General features: G+C 59.9%; 1 protein-coding gene and 1 long non-coding RNA gene across 2 annotated transcripts; one reads left to right on the top strand and one right to left on the bottom strand.

Annotated features, from left to right (window-relative positions):
* Positions 1-8,464: 8,464 nt before the first annotated feature.
* LOC148220731 (uncharacterized) lies at positions 8,465-9,179 on the bottom strand. Its single transcript, XR_015798666.1, has 2 exons — positions 9,045-9,179; positions 8,465-8,957 (listed from the first exon to the last, which is right to left on the bottom strand). It is a non-coding gene; the product is annotated as an uncharacterized LOC148220731 (long non-coding RNA).
* A 7,348-nt stretch (positions 9,180-16,527) lies between these two features.
* Positions 16,528-25,892, top strand: LOC148220730 (low affinity immunoglobulin gamma Fc region receptor II-like). The gene is made up of 5 exons (XM_088180995.1): positions 16,528-16,702; positions 21,928-22,158; positions 22,402-22,668; positions 23,458-23,528; positions 25,875-25,892. Exons 1-5 carry the CDS (start codon positions 16,528-16,530, stop codon positions 25,890-25,892), a joined length of 762 nt encoding a protein of 253 aa, XP_088037121.1.
* Positions 25,893-26,821: the final 929 nt, after the last annotated feature.

Raw genomic sequence — 26,821 nt, 5'->3', positions numbered from 1 at the left:
GTGTGAGCAGAGTCGTGGGGTGGCCCTGGGGACAGGAAGAGGGGAACTGGGATGTGGGGATGGGAACAGGGGGATCGAGATGGGGGGACAAGGATGTGGCAAAAGGAACCTTGGGGCTGGGGCAGCTGTGGGGACAGGGACAGGGAGACAGGGATTTGGTGCCAGGGACAAGGGCCACGTCCCATGCAGATGGGCCATGGGGACAGGGGCCATGGGAATGGGGTCACGGGCACAGGGCCATGGGGATGCGGCCGTGGGGACAGGTGCTGTAGGGCTGGGGGAGGTGACCTGTGCACACATGGGGTGTCCACAGTGTCCCCATGTCCTGCCCCAGCCCAGGGTGACCGAGGTGTCCCTGTGCTCAAACCCTCCGTGCTACACCAGTGTTCCCGTGGGGACACTTTGGGGACAGACACCACACCGGGTGTCCCAGGTGCTGCTGTCCCCACGGTGCCACCCCCAGCCAGCCCTGTCCCTTCTCCCTTCCAGCCCAGACCCTCGGCCTCGCTGGTGAGTCCTCGGGGGATGCCATGTCCCTGCCCCGCTGTCCCCAGCCCCGTGGTGGCCCTGCCAGGCTGGTGTCCCCTGTCACCCGCAGGTGCCCAGAGCCCCCAGCTCCTGGTGGAGCCCCCCTGGAGGCCGGCGGTGCTGTGGGACCGGGTGACACTGACCTGCCAGGGCTCGGAGACCGCCGGTGACACCTCCTTGTACACGGACGGGCGGCGCTGGGGGCAGGAGGGACGCGACAGCTTCCTTGTCACTTAGAGTGGCACTTACACATGACAGAGATCGGGAAGTGGACTCAGCCTCGCCGTGAGGGTGTCAAACGGTGAGGGGGGATCTGAAATGCTCAGGGTGGCTCCCTGATAGGTCTGCGTGGCCTCACACCTCTCGTGTGATGAGAGCCTGTCCCCTGCACACAGGGACATCCCAGTGCATCCCAGTGTGGTGGGACCCCTGTGGGGCAGCTCTATCACGGGGCTGCTCCTGGTGTCCCTGGGACCCTCCCTCGCAGTGGACACTCCAGCCAGATGTCCCCGCTGCCATGGGCACCCACTTTGGAGCTGTCTCGGGCTCCTCAGTGTGACGGGACCCTCCTGTCCCACAGAGCCGCTGGTGCTGCAGGTGCAAGCACGGGCGCTGCTGGAGGTGGACACGGTGACACTGCGCTGCCGGGGCCGGCCGGACAAGCCTGTCACCATGGTCCGATTTTACCAGGACGAGAAGGATCTGGGAGAGTCCCTCCAGGGTACCGAGTTGTCCCTGTCCCCCTTGCGGATGCACAACAGCGGCCGCTACCGCTGTGGGGGTTGGGTGAGCTCAGGACTGTCAGTGTCAGCACCGGTGACAGTGACAGTGCACGGTGAGCACCCCCAAGGCTGCAACTCCAATATCCTGACACCCCCAAAGCCACTTCTCAGTGGACTCAGAGTCACAGTCCCCACCCCCATCTCCTTCCCAGAGCTCTTCTCGGTGCCGCTGCTGGAGGGTCCCCCCGAGCTCCCCGAGGGGTCCCCCCTCAATCTCAGCTGCCTCAGCACCCCCAGCCCCCTGCGGCCCCCAGCCCCCCTCCTGTACCGCTTCTACCGGCACGGGCAGTTGGTGGGGGGCCCGCAGGGGTCCCCGCAGCTCCTGGTGCCCTCCGTGGGGGTCTCCCACTCGGGGAATTACAGCTGCGAGGTGCGCTCCGAGGGGGGGGGCCGTGCGGAAGAGCAGCGCCCGGCTCGGCGTCACGGTGCGCAGTGAGTGCGGGGATGGGCACGGGGAGCCCCCACAGCCCCCACGGGACCCCCACCTGGCTACATTCCTGACCCCCAGAAATTTTTCTTGTGCCCCCCGCCTCTGCCCTGTGTCCCCTCACCCCTCCATGGAGTGTCCCCATCCACCACATTTCCCCATCAAACCCATCCCTCCCGTCCCCCATACCGGGTGCCAGCCCCTCCCCCGGCCTCAGTCCTGTCTGTGTCCCCGCAGTGCCCGTGGCCAATGCCACCATCACCCCCGGTCCCCCGGCACTCCAGGTGCGCCCAGGTGACCCCGTGACCCTGCGCTGCTCGGTGCAGGTGGGCTCAGCCCCTGTCACCTTCACCTGGCTGCGTGACGGGCACGAGGTGGCCCGGGGTCCCCTCCTGGAGCTTGGGGCCGTCGATGTGGGACATTCGGGCACCTACCAGTGCGTGGCCACCAACCAGCTGGGACAGGACGGGCACCGCGTGTTCCGGGCACTCAGCCCAGAGCTGGCCCTGGAGGTGACACCACAGGGACACTGGATCACAGGTGGGGTCACACGGGCTCACTGGGATTGCAGGAGCCCTGCCGTGACAGGTGACCCTGATGTGTCCCTTCTGTCCCCAGCAGTGGCCGCAGGCCTTGGCGGGTCCCTCCTCTTCCTGCTCCTGCTCCTGGCTGGAGCTGTGGGCTGGCACCGGTGCCACAACAGGGGTGGGTGACAATGAGTATCCTGGGGAGCCGCCTAAATGTGGGATGATGGGGCAGAACCCACAGCCTTGGACTTTGGCAGTGCTGAGAGCTCAGGACCTTTGCTCAGGGTTTTGAAGGATTTGGGGTGGTGTTGGAGGGATTTGCAGGGATTTTGGGGGTTCCTTCAGCGAGCCAGGCGGAATTTGGATGCTCCCCTTCCCTGCCAGGCTTGAGCTTCCAGGGGCTTAGGGGTTCCAGAGCACTGGGGTGGTTCAGGGTTTCTGAGGGACACCATGGATGCTCAGGGGTCCTTCGGGAAATTGAGGGAGCAGTGGGGTTTGAGGATTCCTGAGAGGGGTCGGGGCCATGGGGACCCCACAGTTATCCCTCCCCTCTTTCCTTTGCAGCTGCCAGGAAGCAGCAGGAAAGGTGAGTGGGGGGCTCAAACCACACTCTCCCCTTTCACCCCAACCCCCAAGACCTCCCATTCCCCCCCACACATCCCCTTGATTCCCTCAGGGCCCCCCCGGAGCCCCCGGCCCCCCCAGAGGAGGGGGAGGTGCTGTACACCCACGTCGTGATCACCAAGCAGACGGGGGGTGAGTCCGGGCTGGGACACAGGGACACGTCACCCATGGGTGTCCCCGTGCCCAGATGCCACAGCCAGTGTCTCTCGCAGTGTCCCCCTGTGCCACCACACTCCAGGATCCCGAGGTGACCTACGCAGAGCTGGCAGCAACCCATGGGCGACCTCGGGAATGTGGGGACATCTCCGGGAATGTGCTGTGACACTCGGGGCACGGCTGGGAACTGGGGGGCTCTAGGGGCACTGGGGGTCCCTGCCCGAAGGTGGCCCCCCTGTGTCCCTACCCCTCTTGTTCCCATGGGTGCCCACTGTACCAATGTATTTGAACAGCTTAGGCCACAGTTTGCTCAGGCCAAACCATTTTTAGATATTCTTATCAAAGAGTCTGGAATTTGTCACAGCTACTGAAACACAAATTATGCTAAATTGGGAAAGAAGAGGCTGAAAAACAGAATACCAAGATTGCAAGAACTCAGATAAAGAAGGGCCGTGAAGCACTGGACTGTAACCAATCCTTTTTCCTGCAAGGTGTGAGTAGAGCGTGTGGACAAGATCAAGTACAGTGTGATCGTGTGAACAGGAGTTCTAGAATGTATAAGTAGTGCATAATGTAAACAATGAAGTGGCTTCTGCTTAATCCCATTGCTTAGCTGTTCAGAAGTCCTGAGTTCCTGCATGTTGGTGACTCCACGATGTGATTAACACGGTGATAATGAAGCAGAGCATCGGCCCCTTTGGACTCTGCAGGTGGCTCTGCAGGGTGAAAAGGCGGGGGCTCGGTCGGAGATCGCCGCTACAGGACCGTGCTGGGGGAGCCGGAGGGCGGCTCCAAGGAGTGCAGGAGAAAGAAGGCTCGGGAAAAGGCTCCGGGAAAAATATGCACACTGCCCAGGGTACATCGGGAAAAGGTGAGCGGCAGGGGCTGGAAGGATGGGAAAGGCACTGTCAAAAGAAGAACAGGCCACGCTGAATGTCCTCCAGCTTATTCTCTCTAAGAGAGCAGTTAAGTATGACCCGCAGGTCTTCAAAAGACTGTTGTGATGGACTCAGGAGAGAGGATTTTTTGCCACCCCAGGAGTGTTTTCGACAACCTCGAGTGGGAAATAACTGTGGGATGCATTAAGCGATGGGTCAAAAGAAAGCAAGGCACTCAGAAATGGAATATATAAAGTAGCGAAAGGCTACGGCTACAGCCAGCCACAGGACAGCAAGAAACAAGAAAAAGTCACGAACCGGAAAATGTATCAAGCCCTTGAGCGTGGGAGCACGGCCGAGCGAGTCGTGGGGACAGCGGTCTCAAGAACCGTGGTGAGGGAACAGACGAGAGCCGGAAAAAAAAAAAAATAAAAAGCGTCCAAGGCGACGCGAGGCACGGTCTGAAGAACCGGGGAACACATGAGCAAAGCAACCGCGGAGCCGCGATCTGGAATCGTGGGAGAGATAGGGCCAGCGAGCCGGGGAGACAGAGGCCATAGGGGATGACATGGCAGCCACAAAATCGCTACCTACATGGTATAAAAAAAGAAAAAATTACAGACGGCTTGCCGCTTGCCGCTGCGGCTCTCGACGCCCCCCCTAGGGTGCCGGAAAACTTTCGAACGGTGCCCCCCGTGTCTGTGGCTCTGTTTCTGTTCCCTTTGCCCACGAATGATGGAAAGATTACCTTCTAAGTCCCTTTGTCATGTTGAAAAAACTACTAGCAAATGTTATAGTCGCTTTTGAAACTGCTTTTAATCCAGCCACGTGAAGATGCATGGAGAGGGACAAAGAAACCGGGATCCGGAATTCCATTGCGTGCGCCTGCACAATAGCCGGGGCGCGGTTTAGTTCCCCCGATAGCGCGGGGCAGCCGCTCCCGCCCTCTGGGGAGCCGCGGCCGTGGCGCAGCAGCGTCCGGGTGAGTCCTGTGCTCCAGAGCCCCCCGAAGCCCCGGCTGCGCCTGGCCGCGGCTTTGCGGGGAGTGTGCGGGCTCCGGAGCTGCGGGGGCCGGGCGGCATTTCCTGCGGCACGGCTCCTTTCCGGAGCTGGGGGCTCCGCTCGCATTCTCTCGTGGTCTCGGGGCGCGGCTTTTGGCGGAGCCGGCGGCTCTGCTGGGGCGGGGGGTGAGGGGTGGGGGGGCTTTGTGCCTTTTTAGCCTTGTTCTGCGTTCATTTTCCGGTGTTTTTCCCGCTCCTGTGTGCAGTTTTAGGGTTTGTTTTTACTGCCTTTTCCCCTCCTCTTTTTCCCCCGCGTGTCCTTGGGGGTGCAGCAGCCCCGGGGGGCTGTGCCGGGCTCGGTTCGGGCTCGGTGCCGTGGCGGGTCCGCACGGCTTCCAGCGCCACCTGCTCGTTCCAAATGTAGGGATGCAACCCCTACGAATATAGATGCCATACAGCAAAAGTTTTTTTTCCCTGTCCCCCTCTGCCCCCGCTCTCGGGGCGGCTCCGTTTTCCCCGCGGGGCCCGGAGCTGCCCCCCCGCCGTCTGCTGCTCGACTTCTGAGCTACCTCTCTTTACCACAGCCCACAGGCGACTGTGTCTGCAAATCCCTTCTATCAGAAAAAAGAAAAAAAAAAAAAAAAGAAAAAAAAAAAAAAAGAAAAAAAAGGGGGAAAGGAATTATTTTTATTGTTTTACTGGAGGAATTTAAAACTACGTGCACTGTGGCACATTATAATGGTATTGGCTTTTACTATAATAACTGGAAATTTATATACCCAACAATATTTACAGGCGGATAATGTTTCTGCCTCCTTAATTCGGGGGACTCTTTCTTCCCAAATGTTTTTAATTAAATGTTAGTAGAACAGCAATCAATATTTAAGCCCAGACTGAAAATCCTTATTGCCATAACAGATGTATCAACATTTTGATTATGTATACCTCTTCAGTAATTTACGAATGATTAAAACTGTACTTTGAAAAATCCTAATAAGAGCTATACTTAATAATTGCAATTATCATGATCCAAACGACATAGAATCACAAGATACTTATCACATCCATTTTAATCCCTCCAGTAAAATCATCCTGGTCACAGATTGTTCGAACCTTTTAGTGCCTTTTTATATTACTAGCATTAGAGTAAGTTATGTCTATAACTTGTAATAGGTGTTGGTTTCTATTCCTGTTAAGGTCCAGTATTGTAATGTCCAGTTACGTTCTGTTAAGATTGACTAAGGCTAAGTTCTATTAGGTTCATTCTGTTAAGTTTCATTTCTGTAAGTTTCAGTACCACTAAATTTAGACAACCTTCTGTTCCAGTTTTATTTAGATCATGTTATGTTCGGTTTTAATACTGATTCACTGAGTTCTCTTAAGTGTGCTTTTTGTTCTACTCAAGTGATAATGAAGAATAAACCGGGACCTTTTCATGTGTTAAACAAGAGTCTGTGTCTTGATTCATTTCTATCTCAAATCTAAGGTCTGCTGCAACACTATTGATTGCATGGTGTGAATTTACCGATTTTGTAAAAGGCATAATTCCTAAGATATTAATATCGGATTTATAGCTGGCTTTTTCATATGTTTTAACATCTCATGGTGTAATTCTCTATGAGACACGTGTCATTGTCAGGATCTTTTCTTTTTCTCCTCTAGTTGCATATGCATCTCCTTTATCCAGGCTACCTCTCTCTTGTCTCATGGTTGTCAGTCTTTTAAGAGTTCCAAGAAACAGTATCTGAGCTTTGTTGAAAACCTCCTCTAAACTGATGATCTTGTGGTTATTGTGAGAGAGGACAGAGCACAGATGCAATCCCAATTATTTCTTACAGAAGCACTCCAGCAGTTTGCTGCTTTTCTCATCTCTATCCTGAGGAAATCTTTGGAGGGAACCACCTATTGGATGGGTTTGATTAGTCTTTTACCCCAAGACCTTTACTCAAAAATTCTCATCTTTTCAATTTGTTCTCAATTTTCAATATTCTGAATATTCTCATATTCTCAATGTACTCATAACTTCTACTCTTAAGAGTCCTGTTTTTTAAATTATATCAGGGAATTCTTTTCCAATTAGAGCCAGGACTCTGGCCATGCCCTGGCTCTACCTGGATGGGAAACTGCCAACACCCTCAGATGTTTTCTGTATCAAAACAACACTCGAGTCACTTTGACTTGGCAATTTGACCCTATCAATATGAGAGCTGGACCTATTTTTCAAGTGAGCTTGGGAATCGTTTTCCAGAGATGATTATCCAGTTCTTCACTGATTTGAGGTTTATCAGTTCTTGCAGACACTGGGATGATAGCACAATGTTTTAGTGCTTGGTAATCATCTAATTTCACATGTGTTATTAATTATGTCTGTTATTGGAAATGTTTTGGATTGTTATATCTGAATTATTCCTGACTGCTGTAAGTTTCTGGTCTCACTAGACATATTGCTTTGTTATTCTCTTCATGTTCTTAGCAAGAGTCATGCATACCGCTTTTAAAACAAAAAGCAAGGGGAATTAGCTTCTAAAGAAGTCTGAGTAATGCAAAATTTATATATAAAAAACTGTTAAACGATTTTTAGATAAATCCCCTCAATTGAATGTACAATGACAGCGCATAATTGATTCACTAAGTTAAAGAGAAGATATGCATGTGTTTTCATCATCAGCAGGTTCAAAGTAGGGATCTATTCAATTGACCAGACATCACTTGGCACCAGGAAAATGAGGCCCAGTCAGAAGAGAAATTACCAAACCACCGTGCAGCTTTCATGACCTGAACAGGGGCAGGACTGCCAAAACAGCCCTGTCTGGAAACTTACAAAAGGACTTATCAAGAAGCCTGCACGCACCCACCGCCTCTGCCGTGATTCCCGTGTTGCCCACAGCCAGGAGCTGCACAAGCCCTGCAGCACCAACCTGCATCACCAGCCCATAGCCACCCGTGCTGCATCACCAGCCCATGGCCACCAGTGCTGCATCACCAGCCCATAGCCACCAGTGCTGCATCACCAGCCCATGGCCACCCGTGCTGCATCACCAGCCCATGGCCACTCGTGCTGCATCACCAGCCCATGGCCACCAGTGCTGCATCACCACCCCATAGCCACTAGTGCTGCATCACCAGCTCATGGCCACCCGTGCTGCATCACCAGCCCATGGCCACCAGTGCTGCATCACCGGCCCATGGCCACCAGTGCTGCATCACCAGCCCATGGCCACCCGTCCTGCAGCACCAGCCCATGGCCACCAGTGCTGCATCACCAGCCCATGGCCATCGTTGGCCAAACCACAGACACGCAGGTGCCACCGCTTGGAAATCGCACCCAGGCACTCACAAAAGCCACGTGGGCTCGCTGTGGATTTCAACACTCACACTGCACCTGCCGAGCTGATGCCAACAGAGCACCTGGGGTTCTTGCAGTAACACTGTCCCCGTCTTCTGTTTCTCTCTCTGTCTCGCTTTTTCCCTCTCTGCTCTCTCATCTGTGCCCGTTGGTGAGAACACTTCCCCTCCTTTATCAATAAACACTTCTCAGATATGATATTGCAGCATTTGTGCTTCATTTTCATCTGAGAAATCGATCAGAAAGAATCCTCGCGACTCCCCCTTTGAGAGCGGGATGGGACAGGGGGTGTGGGAGGGGGGATGGGGAACCCCTGGGTGTACTGCGAGCACTGTGGCCAGAGAATGGGGAAGTCACTGAGGGTACTTGGAGCGCTCGGATGGGGGGTGGGGAGTCCCTGCAGGTACGGGCAAGGGGATGGGGGAGCCCCTGGGGGTACTGGGAGAGGAAATGGGGAGCACAGGGTGCCCTGTGTAGCCTCCTCCTGACTCATGACCACCTCCCTTGGAAGGACGGGCAACCACAGGAGCCATGGAGGGAGCACCCCGTGTCACCCAGTGCCTCTGGCTTCCCAGAGTGTCACAACTTTTGTTGTAGATTGTCATAGATGTCACTGGGATCCCATGGTTGCCCATGTGGCCCCTGTAGCTCCATGTAGGTCGCCTGAGGATCCTTCAGCGGGGGGGCCCTGTGGGAACAAGGGGGTGTGTGGAAGGGAATGGGAGGTCCTGGGGGTTTGGGGAAAACCCAAATCACGGTTGGAGCCTGCACTCACCTTTGCTGGTGCTTCCTGGCAGCTGCAAAGGAAAACTGGAGGGGTGACTTTGATTCCCCATCCACCCTCAGGAATCCTGAACTGCCACCAGAACCTCAATTCCCTTCAGGTCACCTCAGAATCCCTGAACCACACCACTTCCCCAACATCCTGAACTCCCAGAACCCCAAGCCTGGCAGGGAAGGGCACTCTCTGAATTCCCCAAAAAGCCCTGATAGGACCCCCAACATCCCTGTACGACCCTTCAGCACCTCCCCACACACCCCAGGGCCCTCAGCCAAGGTCACTGGGAGCTCAGCCCCTCCCAAGTGAGGGGCTGTGGGTGCCAACCCCCCCTTCTCTGAGCGCCTTCCCACCACTCTCCAGGACCCATGTCCCCCATTGTCACCCACGCATGTGGATCCACCAGTGAAAGGCCACAATGATGCCCATGAGCAGGACCAGGAACAACAAGGACCCAAGGACCACTGCAGCCACTGCAGGAAATAGAGGGGGACAGACTGGGGTCACTGGGGTCACCCCAGAGGTTTTTTACCAATCCCAGTGACCTCAGGAGTTCCCTTCCTGTGCCCTGTTCCGTTTGTGTCACTGGCAGGGACAGAGCGAGGGGTGAACCTGGGTCATCAATGATCCGAGGGTCTCAGACCCAATTAGGACCCGTGTGACCCCACCTGTGTTCCGGTGCTGTCCAGTGGTTCCCTGTGGTGTCACGTCCAGGGCCAGCTCTGGGCTGAGTGCCCGGAACACGCGGTGCCCGTCCTGTCCCAGCTGGTTGGTGGCCACGCACTGGTAGGTGCCCGAATGTCCCACATCGACGGCCCCAAGCTCCAGGAGGGGACCCCGGGCCACCTCGTGCCCGTCACGCAGCCAGGTGAAGGTGACAGGGGCTGAGCCCACCTGCACCGAGCAGCGCAGGGTCACGGGGTCACCTGGGCGCACCTGGAGTGCCGGGGGACCGGGGGTGATGGTGGCATTGGCCACGGGCACTGCGGGGACACAGACAGGGCTGAGGCCGGGGGAGGGGCTGGCACCCACTAGGGGAGAGGACCCGAGGGGGGAATAAGGGTGGGATGGGTGGGATGTGATTGCTGTGGATGAGGTCACGCCCAGCCCGAGGGTCCTGCTCACCCAGGATGGTGACATTCAGGGGGACACTCTTGGCGATGTTGTCTCCAGTGGTAGTGGCCACTGTCATTGTCCCCAACGTGCCACACCTCCACGTTGGAGCCAGTGCCCAGTGGTGTCCCCGAACCCCCCCGGTGCCAGGAGAAGAACAGGGGACCTGTCCCCATGGCCACCGCACAGCTCAGCACCAGGCAGTCCCCCAGTGCCACCTGTGCCCCGGGGGGCTGCACCGACAGCGACACCCCCGAGGGCGGGACCCCTGCGAGGGGACACAGGAGGAACTGGGGACATGGGAGGGGTGAAACATATGGGGAGTGGACCCCATTGAGGGAGAAGTGAACCCAGGGACGGGTGGAGTTGAGGCAGGCAGGGATGAGGGACACGAGATAGGACAGAGGAGACCCCGGGGGGGATGTGGGGTGGCTCAGAGAGGGGCGGGAGGAGCCCAGGGAGGGACTGGAGGGAAGCAGGGAGGGGTGGAAGCAAGCTGGGTAGGGAAGGGAGAGTAGAGGATGGAGCTGGGAATTCGGGAGGGGTATAGGATGCCAGGTAGGAATGGGGGGACCTGGAGAAGGACCCGGACAGAGATGGAGGGACCCGAGACGGACATGGGAAGGTCTGGGTGAGCCAGGGAGGGATGAAAGGAAGGCTGAGGGACCCAGGCACTGGTGCGTGAAAGCTGGGAGGATTTGGGGGTTTCCCGTCCCCATTCCCACATTCACCATGTACTGTCACTGTCACTGGGGCTGACTTCTCCCAGCACGGTGATGGCCCAGAGTTCACCCAGCCCCCACAGCGGTAGCGGCCACTGTGGTGCAGCTGCAGGGGGGACAGGGACAGCTGGGTCCCGCAGAGGGTCCTCCCCAGATCCCTGTCCCCATGGTAAAATCGTACTCCAGTGACTGTGCCATCGTGCCAGCCCCGGCAGCGCAGTGTCACCGTGTCCCCCTCCAGCAGCGCCCGTGCCGGCAGCTGCAGCACAAGACGCTCTGTGGGACAGGAAGGACCTGTCACATCTGGGGAGTCTGGGGGTTCCCAAAGGCCTTGGGAGGCACCAGGGGTCCCCCCTTGCATTGAGGGGGTCTCAGTGCACTGGGATGCTCTGGGATGTCCCCGTGAGCAGGGGACAGGCTCTCAGCACATGGTGGGGGGTGACCCAGGAAAGGAGCCCACCCAGAGCTGTCGGGGACCCCAAGGGTGCCAGGGCACACATCCCCCCTCACCATTTAACACCCTCACGGGGAGGCTGAGCCCACTGCCGGGTCTGCCACACGTGTAGGTGCCACTCTCGTTGACAACGAAGCGTTTGGGTCCCTTTTGCCACCAGAGCCACCCGCCCTTGTACCAGGTGGTGTCACCGGTGGTCCCCGAGCCCTGGCAGGTCAGTGTCACCCGGTCCCACAGCACCGCCGGCCTCCAGGGGGGCTCCACGAGGATCTGGGGGCTCTGGGCACCTGCGGGTGACAGGGGACACCAGCCTGGCAGGGCCACCACGGGGCTGGGGACAGCGGGGCAGGGACATGGCATCCCCCGAGGACTCACCAGCGAGGCCGAGGGTCTGGGCTGGAAGGGAGAAGGGACAGGGCTGGCTGGGGATAGCAATGTGGGGACAGGCGCACGGGGACACAGAGTTTGGTGTCTGACCCCAAACTGTGCTTGTGTGGCATGGGTCCCTCAAGGACAGGGACGCTGAATGCACCCCATGCTCCAGCAGGACACGGGGGCAGTGTGGACAGCCTGGAATTGGGGATGCCATGGGCACGTCCTGCTGGCACAGGTCATCTCCATCAGCCCCATAATGCCTCCCTAAATCCCTGTCCCACCATTATTGTCTCCACGTTCTTGTCCCCCTCTCCTGTCCCCAGGGCCACCCCATTACCCCGGTCACCTCATAGATTGGCTCTGCTGGCCTTGGGGACCTCAGGGGACCCCGCAGCCCCCCTGTGCCCCCTCCCCACCGCTCTCTGCCTCACCGGGGCCCATCCCCGGGGCGTCAGGCCCGTGCCCGGGGCACTCACCCCACAGGAGCAGCGCCACCTTCCCGGCCATCCCGCTGTCCCCGGCCATGGGCACTGGCTGTCACTCGCTGCTGTGGCCACCTGTCCCCTGGCTGGCGGCTCCTCTCATGAAGGGGAAGGAAGCGAGGTCAGGTCTCATCTCATTGTGTAGGTGGCCTGTGGTGGGGGCAGGGTGGCCACAAGCTGGGGACAGGCTGTGGGCAGAATGGGGACAAGGCTGGGTGGCACAAGGTGGGAGATGGAGTTCCCGGGAGTGGAGGGCTCAGAGGGAGTGGGGAGCCAGGAATGGGTGTCTAGGGGAATGGGGGTCCTGAGGAGGGGGAGTCACCAGGGCCAGGGAGACTCAGGGATCAGAGTCCCAGGGGAATTTGGGCTCCAGGTATTTGGGGTCATGGATGGGGGTCCGAGGGATGATGGTGATGGGAGAATGAGGGGGCCCCAGTGAAATGGAGGGTCCTGGGATAATCAAGGTTCTGCTGGAAGGGGGGTTGTAGGGGATGGAATTTTGGGGACAGGGTTCCTTGGGAACGGGGGGTCCTGGGCCATGGAGATCCTGGGAAATGGCAGTCCTGGGATGGGGTCCCAGGGAGAAAGGACATAATGAAGGGGGTCCCTTGATTGGAGTGCCAGGGGAATGGAAGTGCCAGGGATGGGCAGTTGCTGGGCAGGCCCGTGGGTCACAGTTCCTTCCCTGGATGCCTCAGAGTTTGGGGTGACCCAAGCCCAGTGCTGTCTCCCGGGGTGCCCCTGGTTTGGGGGGTCACCTAAACCCCAACGGTGGATTCCATGGGTCTCTGGGTCTGTGCCTCCTTACCACCCAGGTGCCCCTCCCACCACTCAGGGGCTTTTTCCTGTCTTCAATTGAATTTCCTTCTTTTAGTTCCTCAATTTCACAACCCTCCAGTTCGTGACTTGATGATCTTGGAGGGCACCTCAGCAGGAAATGGGTTGGGGAAACCCCAGGCTGGGACAAAAGGGGGTAGGGGGTCTGCAGGGAGGGGTTGAGGGCTCTGGGGGATGGGGGTGTCCAGCTTTGTCCCCCAACACTTTCATTTTCTCTCTCCTGAAGCAGAAGGAAATGATGCTGTCCTGGGGGATGGTGGCTCTGGGGGATTCCAGACTTCTCCATTCTTGCTCCTTCCCTGCAGGATCTGAGCCTGCAAGAGCAGCTGCCACCCCCAGAACTAGGACCTCCCTGGGACAAGACCCTGGGACAAGACCCAGGCATCCACCCCAGAGGAGCCCTTTTCTGTCAGGGCAGGATCCCTCTCTGGATGTGCCCTCCCAGGACAGAATCCATGTCCTGGCCTCAGCATAAACGGCCTCTTCCTTCTGCTCAGGAAAGAGAAAATTAATATATTGGGGGAACACAGCCAGAGAGCCCCAACCCTCACAGCCCCCCAGTCTCTGCCTGCACCCCCCAGCCCTCTTTTCCCCTTCCTGGGATCCCCACCTGTTTTCTGCTCCGGTTTTCCCTGGGATGGCTGAGCCAGGAAATGAGGGGATGGGAAAAAGCCCAGGGGTGTGTGAGGCAGAGAGCCACAGCCTCCCATGAAAAGCCTGGGGTTCCCTCCTGGCCATGAGCACCCTGTGGGAGCTATGCTGGGTTCTGAGTCCCCTCAAAATCTGAGACACCCCATGAAAGAGCTGTGACCTTGCTGCCCACCCAGCCACTGCCCATTGCTGGGATCCTCATTTCCCTGGGAACCCAACTATGGCACCCCCATTCCCCTGGGAGCCCAACCCTGGCATCCCTGGCATCCCCATTCCCTTGGTCGCTCCTCCCTGGGGACCCCCATCTCAGCACTCCCATTGCCCAGCACCATCATTGTCTTGATCCCATCCCATGGGATGCTTCTACCCCAGAACCCCCATTCCTGAGGGTGCCTTTTTCCCCCCTGCACTCCCTACCCTGGGACCCACATGCCATGATCACAAATCCCTGGGCACCTTGTTCCCAGAGGACCCCCATCCCTGAATCCCTGCTGGCATGGAGCTCTCAATTCCCCTGGACCCCCACTGTCCTGGACACCCATCCTTGGTTCCCCACATGCCCTGAGCCCCCAACTCCTGGGAACTCCATCCCCCACCATGTTGCCAGACTATCCCATCATGTCCCCAGCCTGTCCCCTGCTCCTTTCCTGTCTCCACCTTTCCCCCACCCTGCCCCCACCAGAGGCCACCTACACGTGGGGACGAGACGTGACCTCGCTTCCTGTCCCTTCATGGGAAGAGCCGCCAGCCAGGGGACAGGTGGCCACAGCAGCGAGTGACAGCCAGTGCCCATGGCCGGGGACAGCGGGATGGCCGGGAAGGTGGCGCTGCTCCTGTGGGGTGAGTGCCCCGGGCACGGGCCTGACGGCCCGGGGATGGGCCCCGGTGAGGCAGAGAGCGGTGGGGAGGGGGCACAGGGGGGCTGCGGGGTCCCCTGAGGTCCCCAAGGCCAGCAGAGCCAGGGCATGGGCATGGACCCCAGTGTGAGCAGAGTCGTGGGGTGGCCCTGGGGACAGGAAGAGGGGAACTGGGATGTGGGGATGGGAACAGGGGGATCGAGATGGGGGGACAAGGATGTGGCAAAAGGAACCTTGGGGCTGGGGCAGCTGTAGGGACAGGGACAGGGAGACAGGGATTTGGTGCCAGGGACAAGGGCCACGTCCCATGCAGATGGGCCATGGGGACAGGGGCCATGGGAATGGGATCACGGGCACAGGGCCATGGGGATGTGGCCATGGGGACAGGTGCTGTAGTGCTGGGGGAGGTGACCTGTGCACACATGGGGTGTCCACAGTGTCCCCATGCCCTGCCTCAGGCCAGGGTGTCCGAGGTGACCTGTTCTTCAAAACCTGTGTGCTACACCAGTGTTCCTGTGGGGACGGTGTCTTGGTTTGAAAGACAGGTGTCTGCCAAGAAAGGCAGGAGCCTCTTTTTTTAAAACAGAGAATGTAAATCCCCTCCCTCCAAATTATTATAATTTTGAAATTAAGGTGCTCTCAGGCAAAGATATGGGAATAGGAATAACAGTTCTTTACTAGGAAAATTAAAATAGAAATACAGTATTACAGAGAACAAACCCAAAACATTGACAGTCAGAATATAACTCTGACACCCCGTCAGTCAGGCTGTTGGTAGCAGTCCCATTAAATGGTGGCTGCAGCCCTGCTGGATGACAGATGTGGCTCAGTTGAAGCAGTGGTCCTGTAGAAGGTGCAGTTTTCCTCCGAAGGTCCAGTGATGATGTGGAAAGGACTGGTTTCTCCTCTGGGTTCCAGTGGAAGAAGGCTGCCTTGGTGTTCCAAATCTCAGTTTGTATCTAGGTAGGAAAGGCTTGGCTCCTGCCACTGGCTGGATCATCTCTCAATGGGATGATGTAATTTGATCAGTCATACAGTGGGACCCAATGGCCCATTAACAGACAATATTTTTTGGAAAAAGAATGAGTTATGGAAAAGAAAAATATGACGATTCTACTGGGTTTTATGAGATGGCCTCTTAGCAAAGATTATCTCCCAGAGACATAAGGATACTACCTCAGGTGATTTTAACAGATGGTGATAGAATGCATACTTTTGGTTACATCCTGTATTGCAACCTAAGACAGACAGTTTGGGGACAAAGACCACACCTGGTTCCACAGCCAGTCCTGTCCCTTCTCCCTTCCAGCCCAGACCCTCGGGGGATGCCATGTCCCCAGCCCCGTGGTGGCCCTGGCAGGCTGGTGTCCCCTGTCACCCACAGGTGCCCAGACCCCCCAGCTCCTCGTGCAGCCCCCCTGGAGGCCGGCGGTGCTGTGGGACCGGGTGACACTGACCTGCCAGGGCTCGGGGACCACCGGTGTCAGCATCTGGTACAAGGACGGGCAGAGATGGGGACTGGAGCCACGGGACCACTTCCTTGTCAACGAGAGTGGCACCTAGCAGTGTCAGAGACCCAGCAGTGGGCTCAGACCCCCGTGATGGTGTCAGATGGTGAGGGGGATCTGAAATGCTCAGGGTGGCTCCCTGATAAGTCTGCATGGGCTCCACTCCGTGGGTGGCCTCACAGCCCTCGTGTGGCCAGAGCCTGTTCCGTGGACACAGGGACATCCCAGTGAACCCCAGTGCATCCCATGTGGTGGGACTCCCGTGGGGGCAGCTGTGCTCCTGGTGTCCCTGGGACCCTCCCTCGCAGTGGACACTCCAGCCAGATGTCCCCGCTGCCATGGGCACCCACTTTGGAACTGTCTCGGGCTCCTCAGTGTGACGGGACCCTCCTGTCCCACAGAGCCGCTGGTGCTGCAGGTGCCAGCACGGGCGCTGCTGGAGGGGGACACGGTGACACTGCGCTGCCGGGGCCGGCCGGCCATGCCTGTCACCATGGTCCGATTTTACCAGGACGAGAAGGATCTGGGAGAGTCCCTCCAGGGTACCGAGTTGTCCCTGTCCCCCCTGCGGCTGCACAACAGCGGCCGCTACCGCTGTGGGGGTTGGGTGAGCTCAGGACTGTCACTGTCAGCACCGGTGACAGTGACAGTGCACGGTGAGCACCCCACGGCCGCAACTCCAATATCCTGACACCCCCAAAGCCACTTCTCAATGGACTCAGAGTCACAGTCCCCACCCCCATCTCCTTCCCAGAGCTCTTCTCGGTGCCGATGCTGGAGGGTCCCCCCGAGCTCCCCGAGGGGTCCCCCCTCAATCTCAGCTGCCTCAGCACCCCCAGCCCCCTGCGGCCCCCAGCCCCCCTCCTGTACCGCTTCTACCGGCACGGGCAGTTGGTGGGGGGCTCGCAGGGGTCCCCGCAGCTCCTGGTGCCCGCCGTGGGGGTCTCCCACTCGGGGAATTACAGCTGCGAGGTGCGCTCCGAGGGGGGGGCCGTGCGGAAGAGCAGCGCCCGGCTCGGCGTCACGGTGCGCAGTGAGTGCGGGGATGGGCACGGGGATCCCCTACAGCCCCCACGGGACCCCCACCTGGCTACAGTCCTGACCCCCAGAAATTTTTCTTGTGCCCCCCGCCTCTGCCCTATGTCCCCCCATCGCTCTCTGTGTCCCCTCACCCCTCCATGGGGTGACCCCATCCACCACATTTCCCCATCAAACCCATCCCTCCGCTCCCGTCGCCCACTCCCCTCACACCGGGTGCCAGCCCCTTCCCCCGGCCTCAGTCCTGTCTGTGTCCCCGCAGTGCCCGTGGCCAATGCCACCATCACCCCCGGTCCCCCGGCACTCCAGGTGCGCCCAGGTGACCCCGTGACCCTGCGCTGCTCGGTGCAGGTGGGCTCAGCCCCTGTCACCTTCACCTGGCTGCGTGACGGGCACGAGGTGGCCCGGGGTCCCCTCCTGGAGCTTGGGGCCGTCGATGTGGGACATTCGGGCACCTACCAGTGCGTGGCCACCAACCAGCTGGGACAGGACGGGCACCGCGTGTTCCGGGCACTCAGCCCAGAGCTGGCCCTGGACGTGACACCACAGGGACACTGGATCACAGGTGGGGTCACACGGGCTCACCGGGCTGTTCGGGACCCCCGGGGCTCAGGGTGACCCCGCTGTGTCCCCCTCTGTCCCCTGCAGTGGCTGTGAATGTCGGCAGGACCCTCCTGTACCTGCTCCTGCTCCTGGCTGTCATCGGGGGCTGTCGCTGGTGGCACCGCCGGGGTGGGTGACAATGGGGGGACATGGGGGTCCTAGGGATTGGGGTGAAGCCCCCAGAGTGGGGGGGCCATAGGGTGTCACCAACAGCTCCTGACTTGGGTGAAGCTGAGCCCCCAGAGACCTCAGCTGGGGCTCCTGGGGGATTTGGGGAGGCCCTGGAGGGTCGTGCAGGGATGTTGGGGGTTCTGTCAGGGGTTTTGGGGGAGTTTGGGGGCTCAGGGGGCAGTCAGGGGTCCCGAGGGTGTTCAAGGGCCCTGAGGCCCTCACAGTCACCCCTCCCCCCTTTCCTTTGCAGCCCTCAGGAAGGAGCAGGAAAGGTGAGTGGGGGGCTCCAGGTCTGACCCCCCATTTTACCGTCAGCGCAGGAAGCCCCGCACCCCGACAGACCCCCCCTTATCCCCGCAGGCCTCCCCAGGAGCCCTCGGCCCCCCCGGAGGAGGGGGCGGTGCTGGACCCGCACATCGTGGGCACCGAGAGGGCAGGGGGTGAGTACAGGGGGGCACAGGGACACGTCACCCACGGGTGTCACCCCCACCCAGGTCCCCAACCCCGGAGCCTCACTCAGGACACTCCACAGCCCCAGGGGACCACGAGGAGCTGCCGGGACCCCACGGGCGACAGCGGCACCGCAGTGACAGCTACGAGAGCGTGCAGTGACACTGGGGACACTGGGGACACTGGGGACACTGGGGACACTGGGGACACTGGGGACACTGGGGATACTGGGGACACTGGAGTTCCCTAACCGAGGGCACACTCCTTGTGACCCACACCTCCTCGGGTCCCGTGAGTGCCCACCGTGCCCGGGAGGTGGCCACGACTGGGGGGTCCCATGTGGGGCTGCCCAGAGCTCCCCGTTCCAGTGCTCCCAGTGCTCCCAGTATGCCCCCAGGGCTCCCCATTCCCTCCCCCAGTGCCAGGGGGCACAGGACCCTTGTCCCTCTTATTGGACACAAACGCAGCTTTTGGATTAAAGCGGCAGAAATGGTTTTGGTTTGTTCAGCTCTGCCTGCTCAGCTCAGGATGGAGGAGGGTCCCGGTCAGCTCGTTGAGCAGATCCTTGTGGCATTTGCAGCAGTTCTGGGGCTCTCTCAGTGCCTCGGGCACAGGCACCAAATGATCAATTGCTGCATTTCCGCACTGGTTCCCTCACAGCTGCCCCTGCAGGGGGGGTTTCCAGCCAGCCCTGCTCTGAAAACCATCAAAGGCCCTCGCAGAGCCACTGCTTGGGCTCAGCCTGGGTTTTGTGCTTCTTGCAGAGCTGAGCAAACCACAGCCACGCCTTTTCCCCCCCAGAATTGTCACCTTTGCAGCAGCTCGAGAGCTGCGAGAATCAAAGCCAAGGGGGCGGGGGGAGCCTCAGGTCCTGGCTGCCAGCTGGGGCTGGCCAGAGCAGGGCTGGCCAATGCCCATCCCTATGCAGTGGGGCTGGGCCATGGCTGGGCCCCACACTTGGATGGCCACTGGCTTCAAGGAGGAGCACTTTGGGAGCTCCTTCCTGCCTGGGGCTCCATTCCCGAGCTGCTCTTGCCAGCTCAGATCCTGCAGGGGATGAGGGAAAATGGAGAAGTGTGGAACAGGATTTCTCCCAAAACCCAATAATCCCAAAGTGTCCCAATTCATCAGGACAAAAACCCCGTGGGGGGATTTTGGGGAGCAGGAGGGAGAGGGGGAAGCCCCCCAAGAGCTTCTCAAGTGTTTCATGTGCAGGGTCTCATCCATCTCCTGGTTGCCAGCACTGAGGCCCTGCAGGGCTTTTGGGTATGGGGGTGGCTTTGGGTGTTTTTGGGGTGTCTGTGCCCTCCCTGACTGACACCAGCCCATGTCCATCCCCCTCCCCAGTCAGCCCCGCTGGGGTTTTTCCCCCACAGAATGATCCTGGTGGGCTGTGCAATGGGGCCGAGGGGCTGCACCTGTGAGGGTTCCCAAATGGGGATGGAGGGCTCCCAGATGGGCGGGGGCAGCCAATGAGGGGGTGTAGAGTGGGCGGGTCACACCCCAAATTGGGGCACCCCAGAGGTCACAGAGGTCACAGTGCCCCACTGAGGACAGAGGGGGTCGCCAGGGCCCCCCACCCACCCGGGACAGGGGTGTGCAGGATGTGCCCTACCCTGGACAGGGACTTCCTCAGGGAATGTGTCCAGGGACCCTGCCCAGAACCCCCATCCCCCAGGACAGGATCTCCCCTGCTGGGATGTGTCACCACTGGGACAAAATCCACCCAGAACGTGTCACCCCCAGAACAGGATCCCCTCAGGCAGGACCCCCTGGATGTGCCCCCCAGGACAGAACCCGCCCCCGTGTGACTCTCAGCACAAACGGCCTCTTCCTTCTGCTGCAGGAGAGAGAAAGTGAAAGTGTTGGGGGGGCTCAGCCGGACACCCCCAGCCCCCACAGCCACCCCATCCCTCCATAGAGACCCCCCACCCCCTTTTCTCCTTCCCTGGGGTTCCCCCCAACCCATTCCCTGCCCAGGTGCTCACCAGGGTTTCTGAGCCAGGAATTGGGAATAAGGGAGCATGGCACAAAAGTGAGGAAAATAAGGAAAACAGAGAAATAAAGAGAGGAAAATGTCAAGGCAGGGGAGGGCACAGAAGCAGAGCTACCCAGGACCCCATGTGATGCCTGCCCAGGAAATGAACATCCAAGGGAGGCTGCATGGGGACCTGGGTCACCCCAAAATCAGAGGCACCCAGAGCAGGAGCTGACACCCACGGTCCCACCCAGCAACTGCCCATCCATGGCATCCCCATTCCCCTGGGAATCCAACCATGGAACCCCCATTCCTTGTCCACCCTTCCCTAGGACCCTCTTCCCAGGACTGCCATTCCTCAGGATCTCCATTTCCAAGGATCTCCATCCTGGTAGTTCCAGCCCCTGGGACACCCCTTCCCTTGGGGTCCATTATTCCCCCAGCACCCGCATTCCCATGGCACCCCCATCCCTGGGATGCATCCCATGATCACAAATCCCTGAAGGCCACATTGTCCTGGGACCCTCATCCCTGAGTCTGAATTGACCCAACTCTTGGGACCCCCATTCCCATGGGAACCAATCCCTGGCACCCCAATCCCCTGCACACCCATCCTTGGCCCCGTGCATCACCTCAGTGCCCAAATTCGGTCAACATCCTGTTCCCATCATGTCCCACCATCACCCCCATATCTCACAAGGTCCCCACCCTGCCCCCATCCTGTCCACACCCTGCCCCCACCAAGGGCCACCAACACGTGGGGACGAGACGTGACCTCGCTTCCTGTCCCTTCATGGGAAGAGCCGCCAGCCAGGGGACAGGTGGCCACAGCAGCGAGTGACAGCCAGTGCCCATGGCCGGGGACAGCGGGATGGCCGGGAAGGTGGCGCTGCTCCTGTGGGGTGAGTGCCCCGGGCACGGGCCTGACGCCCCGGGGATGGGCCCCGGTGAGGCAGAGAGCGGTGTGGAGGGGGCACAGGGGGGCTGTGGGGTCCCCTGAGGTCCCCAAGGCCAGCAGAGCCAGGGCATGGGCATGGAGCCCAGTGTGACCAGAGTCGTGGGGTGGCCCTGGGGACAGGAAGAGGGGAACTGGGATGTGGGGATGGGAACAGGGGGATCGAGATGGGGGGACAAGGATGTGGCAAAAGGAACCTTGGGGCTGGGGCAGCTGTGGGGACAGGGAGAGGGAGACAGGGATGCAGGGACAGGGACAAGGGCCACGTCCCATGCAGATGGGCCATGGGGACAGGGGCCATGGGAATGGGGTCACGGGCACAGGGCCATGGGGATGTGGCCGTGGGGACAGGTGATGTAGGGGTAGTGGAGGAGACCTGTGCACACATGGGGTGTCCACAGTGTCCCCATGTCCTGCCTCAGGCCAGGGTGACCGAGGTGTCCCTGTGCTCAAACCCTCCGTGCTACACCAGTGTTCCCGTGGGGACACTTTGGGGACAGACACCACACCAGGTGCCCCAGGTGCTGCTGTCCCCATGGTGCCACCCCCAGCCAGCCCTGTCCCTTCTCCCTTCCAGCCCAGACCCTCGGCCTCGCTGGTGAGTCCTCGGGGGATGCCATGTCCCTGCCCCGCTGTCCCCAGCCCCGTGGTGGCCCTGCCAGGCTGGTGTCCCCTGTCACTCGCAGGTGCCCAGAGCACCCAGCTCCTGGTGGAGCCCCGCTGGATGCCGGCGGTGCTGTGGGACCGGGTGACATTGACCTGCCAGGGCTCGGGGACCGCCGGTGACACCACCTGGTACAAGGACGGGCAGCTCTGGGGACTGCAGGGGCACGACCTCTTCCTTGTCACTGAGAGTGGCACCTACACATGTGACAGACCCGTCTCAGGGCACAGCCCCCCCGTGCACGTTGTAAATGGTGAGAGATCTTTGTTCCCCCATCCTGGCACCTGCGGGGACCCCGAGCGCTCTGGGTGAGCTCAGCTTCATGGGTCACACCTCTCGTGTGACCAGAGCCCGTGCCCTGCACACGGGGACATCCCAGAGCATCGCTGGAGCATCCCCTGTGCACACCACTGCATCCCAGTGTGACGAGACCACCCTGTTACAATGTGGGGCCCCTGATTCCTTCTGTGGCCATCGAGACCCTCCTGTCCCACAGCCACCCCAGTGCTGCAGGTGCCGGCGAGGGCGCTGCTGGAGGGGGACAACGTGACACTGCGCTGCCGGCTCAGGCAGAAGGAGCCAGTCCCTGTAGTGCACTTCTACCGCGATGGGGAGCAGCAAATGTGGTGGCAGCACCGTGAGACCGAGCTGTCCCTGAGCCCTCTGCAGCAGCAGAACAGCGGCCGCTACCGCTGCCGTGTCCAGAGGAACTCCCGACCGTCACTGTGGGATGAGTCAGAGCCGGTGACAGTGACAGTGCACGGTGAGCACCCCCACGGCTGCAACTCCAATATCCTGACACCCCCAAAGCCACTTCACAGTGGACTCAGAGTCACAGTCCCCACCCCCATCTCCTTCCCAGAGCTCTTCTCGGTGCCGCTGCTGGAGGGTCCCCCCGAGCTCCCCGAGGGGTCCCTCCTCAATCTCAGCTGCCTCAGCATCCCCAGCCCCCTGCGGCCCCCAGCCCCCCTCCTGTACCGCTTCTACCGGCACGGGCAGTTGGTGGGGGGCCCGCAGGGGTCCCCGCAGCTCCTGGTGCCCGCCGTGGGGGTCTCCCACTCGGGGAATTACAGCTGCGAGGTGCGCTCCGAGGGGGGGGCCGTGTGGAAGAGCAGCGCCCGGCTCGGCGTCACGGTGCGCAGTGAGTGCGGGGATGGGCACGGGGAGCCCCACAGCCCTCCCAGGTCTCCCATCCCTGCTCAACCTCTACGTGCCGCCCTGCCTTCCCAGCTCCGTCCCTGGGTCCCCCCCATCGCCTTCCCTTTTGCCTGCATCCCTCCATTTTCCAGACGTCTCACCATCCCTGCCTATGTCCCCAAAATCTTCCCTGTGTTTCCCATCAATCCTCTCCTTGTGTTCCCTCTCTAAATCTCCCATCCTTCCCTGGGGTCCCTTCCACCACTTTCCAAGCCTCCCCCCCCTCTCTGGGCCCCCTTCTTACTCACTGGGATCACCCACCCCTCTCTGATCTCCCCCCTCTCTGAATGCCTCATTGCTCCTTGGTGGACCCCCCTCCCCCCGTGTCCCCAATCTCTCCTGTGTCCCCCCGCAGGGGTCCAGCTGTCGGTGCAGCCCCCCGCGGGACAGGTGGCACTGGGGAACCGCCTGGTGCTGAGCTGCACGGTGACCATGGGGACAGGTCCCCTGTCCTTCCCCTGGCACCGGGGGTGTCCGGGTGCCACTGGGCTCCAGCCACCGCCTGGAGCTGCGATACATGGGGAACAATGACAGCAGCCAGTACCAGTGCTGGGTCCGTGACGGGGACAAAGTGGCTGAGAGCCCCTCATTGAACGTCACTGTCCTGGGTGAATGGAATCTTTGGGCAATGAGTGGCCTCACCCACAGCATCCCCAATTCCACACATTCCCATCCCACCTCATCCCCCCACTCCATCCCCAGCCCAGCTCAGCTCACAGCCCCCACCACTGGGTGTCACAGACCAGGGCAACTGGGACCGTCTGGCTCCAGGGATCCCCACCCAGCACATCCAAGCCCTGCATCCCTAAGCCCAGCTGTCACATCCCCCACTGCACACCAGGTCACATTCACCCTGCTGAGCGTGACCCTCCCAGGGCACCGAGACCCTTGGCATCGGGGTGATGTCCCCGTTGATGGCCTCATGGCACCCATCACATCCCACCCACGCCATTCCGTGCCCCCCACCAGGTGACGGCCATCCCTGCCCTTGGACACGGCATCCCTCATCCCACCCTCACCTCACCCTCATCCCATCCTCAGCCCCCACGCCTCATCCATCACATGCCCTCATCCCACACCACATGATGACCCCCAGCACCACGGGGTCACTGTCCTGGGTGAAGGAGACCCTCTGTCTCCACGTGCCACCATGCAGACTCCCTCATCCCCCCACACCGGGTGCCAGCCCCTCCCCCCGGCCTCAGCCCTGTCTGTGTCCCCGCAGTGCCCGTGGCCAATGCCACCATCACCCCCGGTCCCCCGGCACTCCAGGTGCGCCCAGGTGACCCCGTGACCCTGCGCTGCTCGGTGCAGGTGGGCTCAGCCCCTGTCACCTTCACCTGGCTGCACGATGGGCAGGAGGTGGCCCAGGGTCCCCTCCTGGAGCTTGGGGCCGTCGATGTGGGACATTCGGGCACCTACCAGTGCGTGGCCACCAACCAGCTGGGACAGGACGGGCACCGCGTGTTCCGGGCACTCAGCCCAGAGCTGGCCCTGGAGGTGACACCACAGGGGCACTGGATCACAGGTGGGGTCACACGGGCTCACTGGGATTGCAGGAGCCCTGCAGTGACAGGTGACCCTGATGTGTCCCTTCTGTCCCCAGCAGTGGCCGCAGGCCTTGGCGGGTCCCTCCTCTTCCTGCTCCTGCTCCTGGCTGGAGCTGTGGGCTGGCACCGGTGGAAAAACAAGTGTGGGTGACAATGGGGACAGTGGTGGCCTTGCAGAGCTGGGGATCCACCTGAACTTGGGAGTGATGGGTTGGCACCCACAACCCCTGATTTGGGCAGCACTGAGAACTCTGAACCTTTGCTCAGGGTCCTGAAGGATTTGGGGTGGTGTTGGAGGGCTTTACAGGGATTTTGGGGGGTTTCAGTGATTCCAGGGTAGTTTGGAGGTTCCCCCTCCCTTGCAGGCTTGAGCTTCTGGGGGATCAGGGATTCCAGAGCACTGGGGTGGTTCAGGGGGTCTGGCGAGAAATAGGGATGCTCAGGGTTCCTGGGGGAAATTGAGGGTGCAGTGGGGTTTGAGGATTCCTGACAGGGGTCACGGCACCGAGGACCCCACAGTTACCCCTCCCCTCTTTCCTTTGCAGCCTCCAGGAAGCAGCAGGAATGGTGAGTGGGGGGCTCAAACCACACTCGCACCTTTGATCCCAACTCCCAAGACCTCCCATTGCCTTCCACACATCCCCTTGATTCCCTCAGGGCCCCCCCGGAGCCCCCGGCCCCCCCAGAGGAGGGGGAGGTGCTGTACACCCACGTCGTGGTCACCAGGCAGACGGGGGGTGAGTCCAGGCTGGGACACAGGGACACGTCACCCATGGGTGTCCCCGTGCCCAGATGCCACAGCCAGTGTCTCTCGCAGTGTCCCCCTGTGCCACCACACTCCAGGATCCAGAGGTGACCTACACAGAGCTGGCAGCAACCCATGGGCGACCATGGGAATGAGGGGACATCTCCGGGAATGTGCTGTGACACTCGGGGCATGGCTGGGTAGTGGGTGCTCTGGGGTCACTGGAGGCACTTGGGACCCCCCTCATGGGCAGCCACACGTGTGCCCCCCCACTGCTCCCGAGGCTTCCCACCATTTACGGGTAGGTGGGCAAAAGTGGAGAGTCACATGTGAGGCTGCACAGGGCACTCAGGAGTCCTCATGACCCCTGAACCCCCAAGACCTTGCCCACCCCCTTACCACTGCCCCCAGTGCCTCCCCATTCCACATCCAAGTGCTCCCAGAACCCTCAGGCACTTCACCATTCCCTCCTCACAGTGCTCCCAGTACCCCTAAGGGCTCCCTATTTCCCCTCCCAATGCCTCTCCATTGCTCCCAGCAGATCCAGGAGGTTCCCATTCTCTCTCCCAGTTCCCCTGTACTCCCAGTGCCTCTGCAATGCCCCTCTCAGCATCCCAGTACACCCACGGCTCCTCATCTCTCCTTCTTGTGTCTGGGGAACAGAGGACTCATTTCCTTCTTATTGGCCCCAAAATGCAGCTTTTTGGTTCAACTGGCAGAGATGGTGTTTCTTTGCTCAGATCTGTTAGGTTTAAGGAATGGGATTCTCCAATTTTGGCGTGCCACTGAAAACCAGAGCTCTGGATTCCGTTCTCCCTTGTCTCAAACCCCTCCTGTGCCGTGTTCCCCACACCATGATGTCACAAAGGCCCTGGGGGGGTTCCACAGCTTCCCCATTTTCCAGCGGGGATCAAGCCACGGCACAGGGTGGGGTGTCAGGGACAGGAAAAGTTGGATTTCTCGAGACATTTTGGGACACCTGTGTGTGGCAGGGCTGGGTCAGGCCTTGCTGTTGGTGACACAGGGCCCCGTGTGTCAGTCAGTCTGTCAGCCATGGCACTCTGGGGACAGAGTGACGCTCTGCCAAACCCAGCTCCTGAGGGGCCGAGGGATCAGGAGTCCCACCTTGGCAGAGGGAACTTGCAGGCTAAGGGCTTCAAAGGCAGAGCATGAGGTGGCCAATTGTCTGACCCTGTCTGCTCTTGGAGTGCCGGCTCCATCCACACTGGGGACCCCAGGAGCTGGAAACTATCTTGGTTTAAAAGAGAAACATCCACCAAGGAAAGCAGGAATGTTCCTGGAATGGAAATAGGACCCGTCCCTCCAAATTGTTATAACTGTGAAAATTATGGGGCTTGCAGACAAAACTGTAAGAAAAGGAATAACAGATCAATGCTAGGAAATTTATAGAACAGAACAGAGGA

The sequence above is a fragment of the Sturnus vulgaris genome, chromosome 31 (genome assembly GCF_052056855.1).
Source record: "Sturnus vulgaris isolate bStuVul1 chromosome 31, bStuVul1.hap1, whole genome shotgun sequence".
Lineage (NCBI taxonomy): Eukaryota > Metazoa > Chordata > Aves > Passeriformes > Sturnidae > Sturnus > Sturnus vulgaris.
Note: the sequence above shows the minus strand (reverse complement) of the source record. Positions and strands in the feature narration are given on the sequence as shown.